This window comes from Sorex araneus, chromosome 3 (assembly GCF_027595985.1).
Source record: "Sorex araneus isolate mSorAra2 chromosome 3, mSorAra2.pri, whole genome shotgun sequence".
NCBI lineage: Eukaryota > Metazoa > Chordata > Mammalia > Eulipotyphla > Soricidae > Sorex > Sorex araneus.
Window position 1 is genome coordinate 193388702 of NC_073304.1, and position 14065 is coordinate 193402766.

At 39.9% G+C, this 14065-nt stretch overlaps 1 protein-coding gene across 6 annotated transcripts in view; it reads right to left on the reverse strand.

The window, feature by feature from the left end:
* GOSR1 (golgi SNAP receptor complex member 1) overlaps positions 1–14065 on the reverse strand; it is a 37010-nt gene that overhangs the window by 5149 nt on the left and 17796 nt on the right. For all 6 annotated transcript variants that reach the window (XM_004604997.2, XM_004604996.2, XM_055131573.1 and 3 more), the window contains one exon: positions 6037–6066. In XM_004604997.2, the coding sequence (XP_004605054.1) occupies positions 6037–6066 (30 nt within the window). The remainder of the gene's footprint in view (positions 1–6036; positions 6067–14065) is intronic.

The following is a 14065-nucleotide window of genomic DNA, read 5'->3' on the forward strand; positions in this document are numbered from 1 at the left end:
ACAAGTGAAGATATTAACAGACCAATCATGTATTACAAAAACTTCTTAAAATAGTTTTCAATGAGGTGAACTATTAAAATATCCTGAATCAGAAAAACTGGTGTGTGTGTTGGGGGGGCGGTGCGGAGAAGCACTCCCAGCAGTGCTCTGGGGTCACTCATGGCTCTGTGCTCAGGAAATTACCTTTTGGCGGACTTGGGGGACCATATGGGATGCCAGGGATCGAACCGGGTGGGCTGCATGCAAAGCAAGTGCCCTACTCGCTGTACTATCTCTCTGGCCCCAGAAAAAAAAATTGAGAGGGAATAGTTATATTTCAGCACTGTAGCACTGTTGTCCCATTGATCATCGATTTGCTCGAGCGGGCATCAGTAACGTCTCCATTGTGAGACTTGTTACTGTTTTTGGCATATCAAATATGCCACGGGTAGCTTGCCAGATTCTGTCGTTCGGGCGGGATACTCTGGGTAGGTGGCCGGGCTCTTTGAGAGGAACGAAGGAATCGAACCCAGGTCGGCTGAGTGCAAGGTAAACGCCCTACCCACTATGCTATTGCTCCTTGTACCACAAAATATTCATAATATAAGCAACCATTGATTTATGAAAAGAATATGTTTCAAAGTTATACATGAAGAACTAATGAAGCAGATTTCAGGATATATATGCAACATTATATTTAGCTTCCAACTCAGACAAGCCAGCTTACGGTTTCATTAACGACCAAAAGAAAAGCAAGTAAGTCATTCCTGGTATCATCTCCTTCACAGGACTACTCTGATGTTCTGTTTAAAAGTCTCTCAGTTAAAATCTTTTTCTATCATGACCAGAATTAACTTTAAAAGTTTTATCTTCCTGATTCCAGTGTCATCTCCTATGAGGGCACCAGAGAGAGGAAGGTCTGTATCCTTTTAGATATGACAGAGACAGAGTAGTGCTTAGATACTGACACTGGGAAAAGCAATAGGAAATAAAACGTTCTTGAGTAGAACTGAAAATTGTGATTTTTTCAAAAGTAGGGGGCCAGATTTAGGGTCCTAGCCTTGCACAGTCAACCTGAATATGATCCCCAGCACTCCAGATGCTCCCCCGACCCCCCTCTGAGCAGAGAGCTAGAAGTGAGCCCTGAGCACAGCTGGGTGTGGATCCATTCGTCCCTGTTGTGTGCTAGTGTAGCCTGATGGTGTATTGGGGGCTCTTTTAGGATCAGAGGAAGGAGGACCCTCATTGTTACTGTTTTTGGCATATCGAGTACGCCATGGGTAGCTTGCCAGGCTCTGCCATGCAGTTAAAACAAACACTTAAAAGTGACAAAAAAACAAACACTTAAAATATGGTCATATAAAAAATTACAAGGGCATTTTTTGGGGGAGGGTGCACACCTGGCGATGCTCAGAGGTTCCTCCTGTCTCCACACTCAGGAATCACTCCTGGTGGTTCTCAGGGGATAATATGGTATGCGAGGAATCAAACCCTGGTTGGTCACATTCAAGTAGTGTACTACTGCACTGGCCCCTATAAAATGTTTTAAAATAGGTGTTAAAGGGACTGGGGAAAGCATTAAAAGGTTTGGAGCACACATATTGCATGGGGGGGGGGCCCTGGTTTGGATCCCTGGCACTGGTCTTCCCCTAGCACCACTGGGTGTGGCTCCCAAGTGAGCTGGGAGCAGCCGCTAAACAGAGCTGGGCATAGCTCCCAAATACTGCTGGGAGTGTTCGTCCCGCTGCTGCCCCCCTCCCCCAAAAACACATTAACCTCCTCCCCAATTGGTATTATAGTTTTTATAAAGTAACAGAATTCAAGTCTGACCTGAGCAATCTGAGGCCAATCTTTGAATACATATGCCTCTTTTTAATTAAGAATCATATCACCATCTCCTATGCACTTTGACTCAGAAGTAAATAGAAAAAATTGAAAAATAATTTCCACAAGCACTTTCTATTCCTTGGAGAATGGGTATTATATCATACAGTGTGCTATTATCTTGTTGAATATGCATGATTTCCAGTACCACACAAAGTATATCTAGACATGCCTTCCCATCTCCCTCCATCTCTGGGAGTCAAGCTGAGCGAAAACTAGATTGTTGTTTTTTTCCAAGGGTCAACTACTTAGAGGCAAACACAAGCTGCGAATGATATATAATGCTTTTAAAAGGATAAATCATTGATGTGCTTACTGGAACTTCAATTTTCTTACCTGTTCTATAAACTAACGTCAGACTTTTTTCCCCCTATTAACAGGTAATACTAGTCATACTAATTAAAGCTAATTAATTTGTAAATATTGGAAATACTGGTTTTCAATAAAGTGACTAACTAAGGTCAATATTTAGTGTACATTTAAGCTAAAGTATTTATTTGGTTTTGGTTCAGTAGTACAGTGTCTGAGGTCATTCCTGGCAGTGTTGGGGGCCAATACAGTGTAGAGATCAGCGATGAAACTGGGCCTGTATGCACGGCATGCATTTTACTGAGCTATCTCCCTGGCCCCATTTATTTACTTATTTGTTTGTTTGTTTGTTTGTTTATTTATAGGGCGTTTGCCTTGCACGCGGCTGGCCGACTGGGGTTCAATTCCTCCATCCCTCTCAGAGAGCCCAGCAAGCTACCGAGAGTATCCTGTCCGCAAGGCAGAGCCTGGCAAGCTACCCATGGCATATTCAATATGCCAAAAACAGTAACAACAAGTCTCACAATGGAGACGTTATTGGTGCCCGCTTGAGCAAACCAATGAACAGAGAGGACAGTGCTACAGTGCTTTATTTTTTGGGGGAAGAGGGGGACGGGTGGCCATATCCTGTGGTGCTCAGGAGCTACTCTTGGCTCCATGCTCAGGAGTGACCCCTGGTGGTGCCTAGGGATGCTACATGCTCAGTGTCTTACCTCCTGTACTACTTCTCTAGAACCTCCACTTTTTTTTTTTTTTTTTTTTTTTTTTTTTTGCTTTTTGGGTCACACCTGGCGATGCACAGAGGTTACTCCTGGCTCTACACTCAGGAATTACTCCTGGCGGTGCTCAGGGGACCATATGGGATGCTGGGAATCGAACCTGGGTTGGCCGCGTGCAAGGCAAACGCCCTACCCGCTGTGCTATCGCTCCAGCCCCCCTTTTTTTTTTTTTAAACAGAGGCTTTAAAAAAAAGCTACTGGTCAATCCCAGTAGTGGTTGACCTGGTACTGTGGGTCTGGCACCTGACCGTTTGGTGCCACAAGGGAAGGCAGGGCCATGAAGTTCTAGAAAGTGAAGTCCTTGTGACATATTTAAAAATGTACATCCAATAGGAAAAGGAAAAAATTCTGCATATAGAAAACTGATATTTAACTTTTATAATAGTTGTCTATAAGAAATCATAACATGGGGCTGGAGCAATAGCACAGCAGGTAGGGCGTTTGCCTTGCACGTGGCCGACCCGGGTTCAATTCCCAGCATCCCATATGGTCCCCTGGGCACCGACAAGGGTAATTCTTGGGTGCAGAGCCAGGAGTAACCCCTGTGCATTGCCGGGTGTGATCCAAAAAGCAAAAAAAAAACAAACAAAAAAAAACCCCAAAATCATAACTACTTTTATGTTTAATAAAATTCCATTTATGAGAACTATCACATTTTAATAAAAGGAAGTAGTAAAAAGGACTTCTTTAATAAAATAGGAATGATTCAATAATTCTCAAATATTTCTATCCTGTGATGAATTCCAAATACATATAAAAAGAAAAAGGATTATATAAAAAATCTAAGTTAAAAAAAAAAATCCCTGGTAAACTGTGATTGACTTTATAGGCTAATGAAAGGGAGTCATAAAGAAATATTTTAGTCAACAATCAAGTATGCAAAAACTGGGGCTGGAGTGATAGCATAGTGGGTAGGGCGTTTGCCATGCACTCGGCCAACCTGAGTTCAAATCCCAGCATCCCATATGGTCCCCTGAGCACCGCCAGGAGTAATTCATGAGTGCATGGGCCAGGAGTAACCCCTGTGCATCGCTGGGTATGACCCAAAAAGAAAAAAAAAAAGTATGTAAAACTTCATTTAGATGGAAGACGTGCTACATGCAATTTAATTAAAATACCAAGAAACCAGAATGGCATTTTTTATGATTATAATTTATTAATATTATTAAGTATAGTCATATAATCCATTGAATAAGATAAGGATTTACTACAAGATAATTAAAGAGGAAACAAACTTTGAAACATTTAGGGGTAAAGAAACTCACATCTGCAACAAATTTTCAAGTGGTTCAGAAAAATATTTTGAAAAAAAATGCAGTAAAATGTTAACACTGGGAATTTCAGATAAAGGGCATATGAGAATTCTTTTATTATGGATACATTGCAGAAACCTGGAATATGAAAATAAAAAGTAAAAAAATAATTTAGAGTTACCATTTTCAGATTACCAAAATCAGCCAGCTAGGCACTGTACAGGCATTTTACTCATATTATCTTTGGCTTCACATCAGCGTTGGTATTACAATTAATGCCTTGTTTTATTTAAAAAATTGTTTTTGGTTTTTGGGCCACACCTGGAGATCTCAGGGATTATTCCTGGCTCTGTGATCCAGAATTCTACTTGGCAGTGTTTGGGGATCATATAGGATCAAACCAGGGTCAGCCATGTGCAAGGCAAAAGCACTGCCCACTGTACTACCATTCTAGCCCCAATTCCTTGTTTTGAAACAAATAAATGAGGGTTATCCAAGAACAAAGATCTAACGAGTAGCAAAGACAGATTTCAAACCAAATCATACTCCTAAGAAGCTCATATATGTATTTTCAACAAGTGGTGTAAATACAGAAGTGGTTGAGATCAGTGTTTCTCAATTTTTTTCTGACATGCCACCTCTGACCCCGATTTCTTCCTGTGGCCGCCATCTATGATTGGCCCTGGTCTCGTCATGGCCCCCATTTATGGTATTTCTGGTTTTCTTGTTGTTGTTTTGTTTTGGGGCACACCTGGCAATGCTCAGGGGTTATTCCTGGCTCTGCTCTCAAGGAATCGCTCCTGGTGGTGCTCGGGGGATCGTATGGGATGCAGAGATAGAATTCCAGTTGGCTGCATGCAAGGCAATTGCCCTATCTGCTGTACTATCTCTCCAGCCCCTAATTATGGTATTTTACCTGTAGTCTGAATTTGAATCCATCAGACTAGAAATAAATCAATGACCATTGGCAACTTTTTTTTTTTAATTGTTTTTGGTTTTGGGGAATGCCTGGCAGTGCTGAGGAGGTGATGCTAGAGGAACCATACGCAGTGCCAAGGATGAAACTGGGGCTGAATATACACAAGGTAAAAACCTTAACCCTGTATTACCTATATGGCTCTCTTCCCCCCAGTTTCTTATCTGAATCTCTTGATGTTTTGGAGATAGTATACAGCTATATCATGAGTTTGAAGAAACTTAACAAAGCACATAAAGCACGTGAGCACAATACAAGGTATGGTAAGAATATAAATATTTGTTTCCAGGTGGTTTATCCTAACTCTCCTGGGAAATACACTCCTGGGAGACACTGCTGAATTCTAAAGTTTATATCTTGTTAATATACTTTTTACTGTTGTCAAGTATTTTAAAATTCACCAAACCAAGCAAATCAAATATTTCAAGCCAACAGACCAATGCACCTCACTCTAAGCAAGACAATACCTCAATATTATTAAAAATCATGCATTGCTGCAGATTTTCTATAGCTGCTTTAACAAGAAACAGATCTACATACCTGATACAAATTAGACATTTGCTTGTTAAAGTTTAAGACTGTTTCCCAATAAATTAAAAACATGATGTTGAAATTACTATAAATTATTAGAAAAATTAACTTATATAAAACAGCCTAATTCTAGGAATTCAAGAAACAAATGCTTTTGGCTTCAACTATCTTTTATACAGGAAAAACACAGGGAAAGTATGTTACAAACTAGTAAGACGCTCATCTTTAGAAAGAATGAATTGACTTTAGCTGTAATAATAGGGAATATCCCACCTGCTTATTTTTATGCGAATAAGAAAAAAACAAAATGAAACATCTTTCCTACCTTATTGTTTCTTCTATCAGACGATCTGAACTACAAATAAAAAGGAAAATTGAAATGGAATTATTAAGAACACATTAAAACTTGTACTTAATGTACTTAAAACTTGTACTAATCTGTTTATAAATGTTTATAAACGGGTTAGTTCTTCTGTCACTTTAAAGAGTACGCAGGCATTAGAAATCACCTAGAGGAAATTCTAGATGGAAAAATTAATCTATCCATGTGTGTAATTTTTATTTATTAGCTTAAATTTATTCTCCAGAGACACTTGATAATAAAGTCAAAATGCTTTCAATGATAGCATAAAGAAATGAAATATCTTTTGATAGCCAAAGTTGTCTAGTCAAGGCAATGAATTACAAAGTAACTTGTTCAGACAAGATGGACAAATATAGTTGTGGTGACTATAAGTAATAATTACTTACACCTTAAAGTTCTTTCTTCTAGGGGAAAGAATAATTTTGAGAAACTAAAACAAGTATTAATTTATACTTCAGAATTAAAAATTTGAGTATCTTTATTGCACATTTGATCTATAAAATGTTTATACCTTTGATCTATAAAATGTTTCCTTTTATGCATCACATACTGTAAGAAACATATAAAAAAATCATTTTCGGGTGGAATTTGTAGGTCGTTAAGTTTCATAGAAGGGTAGTTTGTTAGTAGGAAGTGGGAAAACAAATTCAGAATTCTTTATTCATCTGGTATAGTGTAAGCAGTGAACCAGGAACTCAGTTTCATGTCCACATTTTTTTTTACTAGTATATATGGAAGTATAATCGAGTTTTGTGTATGTATTGGGTTCTGCAATCTTGCTCACCTCACCTATTAGTTTTAAAAGTTTGGTTTGGTTTGATTTGGTCTTTTGGGCTACACCCAGCAGATCTCAGGGCTTATCACTGACTCTGTCCTTAGCACTCACTCCGGGCTGTGGTTCAGGAGACCATATGTGGTGCCAAGGATCAAACTAGGGTCTACCCATGTGTAAAGCAAGTGCCTTAATCCCTAGATTATCTTTCTGACCCAGTTTTCAAAATCTCGGCGAAATGTGGCCCAGATGTAATCCTGAGTAGCCGTACATGAGCGACCCTTCCGTTCCTGAAAGTCCACGATCCCAGAGGCCAACTAATTACTTTTGGCACCTAGCAGCTTCTTGCAGAAATGCCTCTAGACTGTGAACTACACTACGGCCCCATGCCACCCAGGGAGGAGAAAGGTTTTTCTCTCTTGTCCTTTCCTTTCCCCGGTGGCGGCATGGCGACTGCCATCTTATAAGGCCAGCTAAACAGAGGTAAAAGCTTGCAATGATGTGATTTCTGGCAGAAATTTCTCTGGATTTAATTACTAAAATACCAGAAATCCAAAACTTCACATGCTCTTCATTGTCAGCAATGGAAAACAAATTATCAAATGATGCCTTTTTGGCAGGTCAGATTGTTGGGAGAAAATTCCAAATAATAATAGTGAGTTTCCTGTTGAAATATTGAATGTAATCAAAGTAAAGAGAGAGTAAAGTGAAAATCATCAGCCACACAGGCAGGGGGTGGGGGTGGGGTGGGAGGTATACCAGGGTTCTTGGTGATGGAACATGTGCACTGGTGAAGGGATGGGTGTTTGAGTATTGAGTATGACTGAGACTTAAGCCTGAAAGCTTTGTAACTTTGTAACTTTTCACATGGTGATTCAATAAAAAATTTAAAAAAAAAAGTCTTGGTGAAATTTGAAGGGCTCAGGGGACCATATGGGGTGCTGGTGATTGAACCTGGGTCAGCCATGTATAAGGAAGCTTACCTGCTGTATTATCTCTCTAATCCTAAATATCATATTTTATGTTTATTATTTTTCTAATCAGAATGAATAGAGGAAGAAACTGGGTCTGGTTATTCTTTGATTCCCCAGAGTCCAGTATAGTACCTTGCTCACAGGAGACATTCATTAAATGCTTGACAAATGAATCAGGAGTAGCAAACATTTGTTGGATTAATAATCACTCCAAGTTAACACTGAATAGTCTATAAATTTCCCAAGAGGGGGATAAGAAATATTTTATATTATACAAATGCAACTCTGGAAAGAAAATTCCTCACTATAGCAAACCACTTTCAACTTGAATGTCTTACTGTTTAACCAAAGCCATTTTCTAACTCAAGTTGAATATGTCTCTACAGCTTCAAGTGACAAATATAAATTAGTTCTATATTTTTTCCATTTTTTCCAGGTTTTGGCAACACTCATGGGCTACTCTTGGCTCTGTGCTCAGGGATCATTCCTGGAGGGACTCAGGAACCATATGGGGTATTAGGGATAGAACCTGGAACAGCCACATGCAAGGCAAGCACCCTACCTGCTAGACTATGTTTCTGCCCCCTACTTGTTTGTTTGTATGATCTGAAGTAATTAAACAATTACACTTTTTAACCCAGCAAACTATAGAAATATTTAAAGTATTAGTATCCCCAGGTATCAAAGGCATGTTCTGAGTCTTCCCCACTGCTCCTGGATGGACCCCAAAAAAGGTTTTTGCTCCCAAAAATAAAAACAAAAAAAATTTTTTTTAATGTTTAAAGTATCTTCACTATTTTGAATTATTTTTAAATTGATGTGAATTTTTATGCTGACTTGATGAATATATCCAGTCTGTAATTCAAGCTATGTATCATGTCAGGTCCACAAATTCAGTACCTCCATTAAAATAAACATCATAAAAAAAAAACAAACACAGCCTCCAAGCATGGATGAAATCTTCAGCCTGAATCTTTAGCTGATTGCACATAATTTCAAATATTTTCCCTTTTCCCTCAACTCTCTCATTAATTTTATTATTGTTGGCAAGAAAAAAATCACCAATCACTTTTGTGATGCATTTTCAAGTAAAACTTTCAATTTCTCTGTGCAGTCTTCAAACAGCTGCCAGCAAAGAGGAGGAATTATTGCTGCAATGCGTGTCAAGGACAAATAAGTGGGCTAAGATGGGAGTGTAGATAGCAAATCTCTTTTATGGATTACAACTAATTAATTTCTTCCTAGAGTACTGAATGTTAAAGGATTCTGAGACTCAATTTGGAGGCACTCAGAAAGGTAATGAAAAAAAAAAAAAGAATCGTTAAGAGAGGTTAAGTGTAGATTTCAGTATTATGGTAGCTGAGATTTTTTTAATGAGGAAGAGGAAAAAGATTAAGTGTCAAATGAAGTCAAGCAACATCTGAAGAACAAAAAAGTGTCTATTTGATCTGTAATTTAGGAGACTGCTGCTGTCCCAAGTGAAAATATGTACAGAAGAGTTGTGTGGGAAAGTCAATAGGTTGAGGCAATAAATAAGTACTGACACAAAGACAGCGAGTATATTTATAAGCGAAGTGACAGAGGGGATGTTTAAGAAAACCCGAGAGGGAGGGCTGCAGGGGAGGAAGGAAGGCAGGCAGGAAGAAGGGAAGGAAGTACTTTAGATTATAGGATGGGAAAGTCAAGAAGAATTTGAGAAAGAGCAAACCAAAAGGGTCAAGAGAGCAAAAGGTCTGGGATAATGCTGAATACTCAGATAAGGCTAGAAATAACACATTTTAAATGGTAAATCTGGGCCAGGGAGATAAAACAGGGGTCAGGGAATGATGCTTTGCATATGCCCAACCCTGGTTCAGTCCCTGGCACCAAGCACCACTGGCTGTAGCCTGGAGGCCTCTCTCTTGCCAGGAATGCCCAGGTGGTCCCAGTGCTGCAGCACCCTCTCAGCACCATGCCATTGTTCTCTTACATCAAATCATCTGACCTGGCTGAGTATCACTCTATTAGGCTTGCAGAAACAGTAATAAAACTGAACTGAATGGCATTTTCCAAGGGTACAGCATAAAAAAATACAGAAAAGACCCAAGGCTGTGTTTTCATCAACTACGGCATCAGGGATAGCTGGGTAGGAGGGCAGGTTGTAAGGAAAAAAAAAAAAAAAAGACAAGACCGTCCCAAATTGGAACTGAAGATTTCTGTGGTTTAATTATAGATGAGAAGATGAGGTTGCAGTCCGGCTACAATGGCTCACTTAGGATTACTGGTACAAGTCTGGGAAGCCGTCAGGTACTTGCAATCTGTGTATACTTAGCTCCAAATTCAAATCTCTCATGACCACTGAAATGTCTACATTCACCAACTTCATTAAGATAAATGTGAAAGACATGTTTTATTCAAAACAAGAAGGTTCTTCTTGAGAAAAGGAACAAATCCGGCACATTACAGAGGAAATGACTGGATAAATAAGAACTTTTTAAGCTTTGGGGTAATCAAATCTTGTATACCCTCTGTTCCTTATTTTCCCATTTGTCAAAAGAGCAGCAACACAATCAGTCCCACAGTCTTTTAAAAATAAATATCTAAGGGGCCAGAGAGATAGTACAGTGGGTAGGGAGTTTGCCTTCCACGCAGTCGACCTGGGTTCTATCCCTAGCATCCAATATGGTCTTTGAACGATGCCAGGAGTGATCCCTGGGTGCTGAGCCAGAAGTAACCCTTGAGTATCTCCAGGTGTAAGCCCTCAAAGCAAACAAAATACTGAGAGGGGCTAGGGCGGTAGCTCAAGGGTGGAACAAATGCCCAGCATGAGCCAGGTCCCGAGTACCATGCTGCCGACACCGGTTCCTACCATCAGGCCCTTATCACCTATCACCAAGAGTAACCTCCAGGGACTGCCAACCCCTCAATGCTAGCACCACGGGGGGAGGTCCCTACAAAAAGACTATACAAATATCAAGAAAGACAAGATGATAAGGGGAAAAGGAAAAAAACCCTAACACATAAAATTTAATTCAGACACATCTTTCAAAAGGAAACTACTAGGGAGCAATCAAAAAGGACTAAAGGGATAAAAGAATCTAAATAGCAATCAAATAGCAACCACAATCTAGTGAAAACCAAAGAGGTACAACTAGACATGGATTCAATTTACTACTGACACTGAAATATTCAGGGAAAGAGAGGTCAAAAATGAAAAGGAAGCGCTGAAGAGACAGTACAGTGACTAAGGCATTTGCATTTTATGTGTCAAACCTGGGTTTAATCCCCAGCTCTCCAGGTGGTTCCCTGAGAACCACTAGAAGTGACTCCTGAGTACCAGAGAGTGGTCCAAAAACCAAAACCAACCAACAACACCTTCTCCAGATGGAGCCCTGGCGTCACTGAGCAGCAACTAGCACAGCTCCGGGATTCGGGACTGGGACACATCCGAGCTGCGGGGGGGCACTGAAGTGGGGCGGCGCCAGCCCAAACTCCAGGAGGTCCCGGCCGCCGGAAGTCATGCCCTCGACCCACCCTTAGCGCCATCTTGCCACAATCAACAGAGAAGCGGCCAGGCATTCTGGTGAGCAACGCGGCCCGGAAAATGCTCCGAACCCGAATTGGGGCCAACAACATCGGGGAGCCGGAAGGAGGAGGTGCAGCCACAACAGCTTCTCCAGATGGAGCCCTGGCGACACTGAGCAGCAACTAACAAGGCTCCGGGATTCGGGACTGGGACACATCCAAGCTGCGAGACCGCTAATGCGGCCGCACAACCTTTTCTAAAACCTGAAAACATACAATCTTTTGATGGAAAGCTAATTATCAAATGCTTCCTTAATAGGGTTGTCTTGTTTGGGGGTATAACTCCCACAACAATAGTGAGTTTTGTGTCGAAATATGGAACGTAATCAAGGTGAAGAGAAAATGAAGTGAAATTCATCAATTATACAGTTGGGGTGGGGGGCGGGGGGTATACCGGGGATTTTGGTGGTGGAATAGGGGCACTGGTGAAGGGATGGTGTTTGAATACGGTATAACTGAGACATAAACCTGAGAACTTTGTAACTTTCCACATGGTGATAAAATAAAATTTAAAAAAAAAAACCCCAAAACCAAAACTAACAAACAAAAATTGACAAAAAAATGGACAAACCGCATGTTATCCTACAATTTATCATATAGGAATAGAAACTATCTTTTGTTTATTTTTTGTTAAGATAAACTGTTACGAACTAACATTCATTTTAAAAGAAAAATGTATTAAGAAGATCTGGTCAAAATAGTTCATTATAAGTAATTTTTGTATTCATCTATCAAAGGTTTTTTACTTTCGGGGCTGGAGCAATAGCACAGCAGGAGAGAGGGTTTGCCTTGCACGCGGCTGACCCGGGTTCGATTCCCAGCAACCCATATCACCACCAGGGGTGATTCTTGAGTGCAGAGCCAGGAGTAACCCCTGTGCATCGCCAGGTGGACCCAAAACAAAACAAAACAAACAAAAAAAACAAATAAATTTAAAAAAAAAAGGTTTTTTTTACTTTTTCAGGCAAAAGTACGTAGAAATTTACATTAATATGAAAAAACAATACTTATGAGTCCTAAAAAAGTCTGATCCCATTATACAAAAATCAAACTAGTTAACTGAATCACTGGTAGTTTAAAAATATTCACAAAAGGGGCTGGAGCAATAGCACAGCGGGTAGGGCATTTGCCTTGCACTGCGGCCGACCCGGGTTCGATTCCCAGCATCCCATATGGTCCCCTGAGCACCGCCAGGGGTAATTCCTGAGTGCAGAACCAGGAATGACCCCTGTGCATCGCCAGGTGTGACCCAAAAAGAAAAAAAAAATCACAAAAGATCAAAATATATTACTAAACAACCAATTAGCATTGTGAAAATAATAACCTTGTCATATTTTTGTATGTATTTTCCATAATTTTATTACCAAAAATAATTTGAAATTTATACAAAAGGCTGATTTTACAAAATTTGTACAATGCTGTGTTTTAATGTTAAATGATTATGCTCTGTTTTTTTGTCTCAAGAATTCTCCATACTAACGAGAATCATTCTTTTACTTATTTTTTTGGGGGGTGTTATTTGGACTTTACCTGGTGATGCTCGGGAACCATATGCGATGCTGGGGATTGAACCTAGGTTGGCCACATGCAAGGCAAATGCCACCCGGCTGTGCTACTGCTCTGGCACCATCATGAGAATCAATTTATTCAACTTTACCTTGCCTATTTCTGAGACTTGTACTTTGATGAAAAAAGAAAGAAGAAAAGACCTTCCAATGCTCTCATGAGTTTTACACACCCAAACAAATTACTTGATTTGCTTCCCAGCATTACTTCGAAGTTTTCATGTTAAAATGAGTATAAAATGAGTATTAAAACCAGAAAGGTTTTGGGGCTGGAGTGACAGCACAGTGGGTAGGGCGTTTGCCTTGCACGCGGCCGACCCGGGTTTGATTCCCAGCATCTCATATGGTCCCCTGAGCATCGCAAGGGGTAATTCCTGAGTACAGAGCCAGGAGTGACCCCTGTGCATCGCCGAGTGTGACCCAAAAAGAAAAAAAAAAAAAAAAAAGCAAAAACCAAAAATCCAGAAAGGTTTTATAATTAAAAGAAATTAAGAAAGCTTTTCATATAAAATTTATAGTGATACTCTTTGAAACAATGAAATAAAGAATATACATTCATGCAAGTACTCTGGTAGGTTATTTTCACCATGAAATCATTTCTTTTTAAGTAACTAAATTACTGAATTTTTATTTACTTCTGAGGCTGTAATTATGGAAACACTGATAAGTATAATCTTTATCTTGTGCTACTTAAGAATGCTATGCCTTATTCTGTATACCAAATTCATTAATATAGTTTAACATATAATGCTAAACATATAATGCTAAATTATTTTTAGGTCACTGTCACTGTCATCCTGTTCCTCATCGATTTACTCGAGCGGGCATGTCTCCATTCTGAGACCTTGTTTGTTACTGTTTCTGGCACGTTGAATACGCCACGAGTAGCTTGCCAGGCTCTGCCGTGCGGGTGAGATACTCTCGGTAGCTTGCCGGGGTCTCCGAGAGGGGCAAAGGAATCAAATCTTTATTAAAAACCAAAGTATTCACCAAAGTTATGAATAACTATAAATATTTATCTAGGGAATACTGCCCCCTTGTGCCAACTAGTAATATTTAATAAATTAGGAAACACCAATAGTGCCTGAGGGATAGTACAGAAAGTAGGGTGCTTG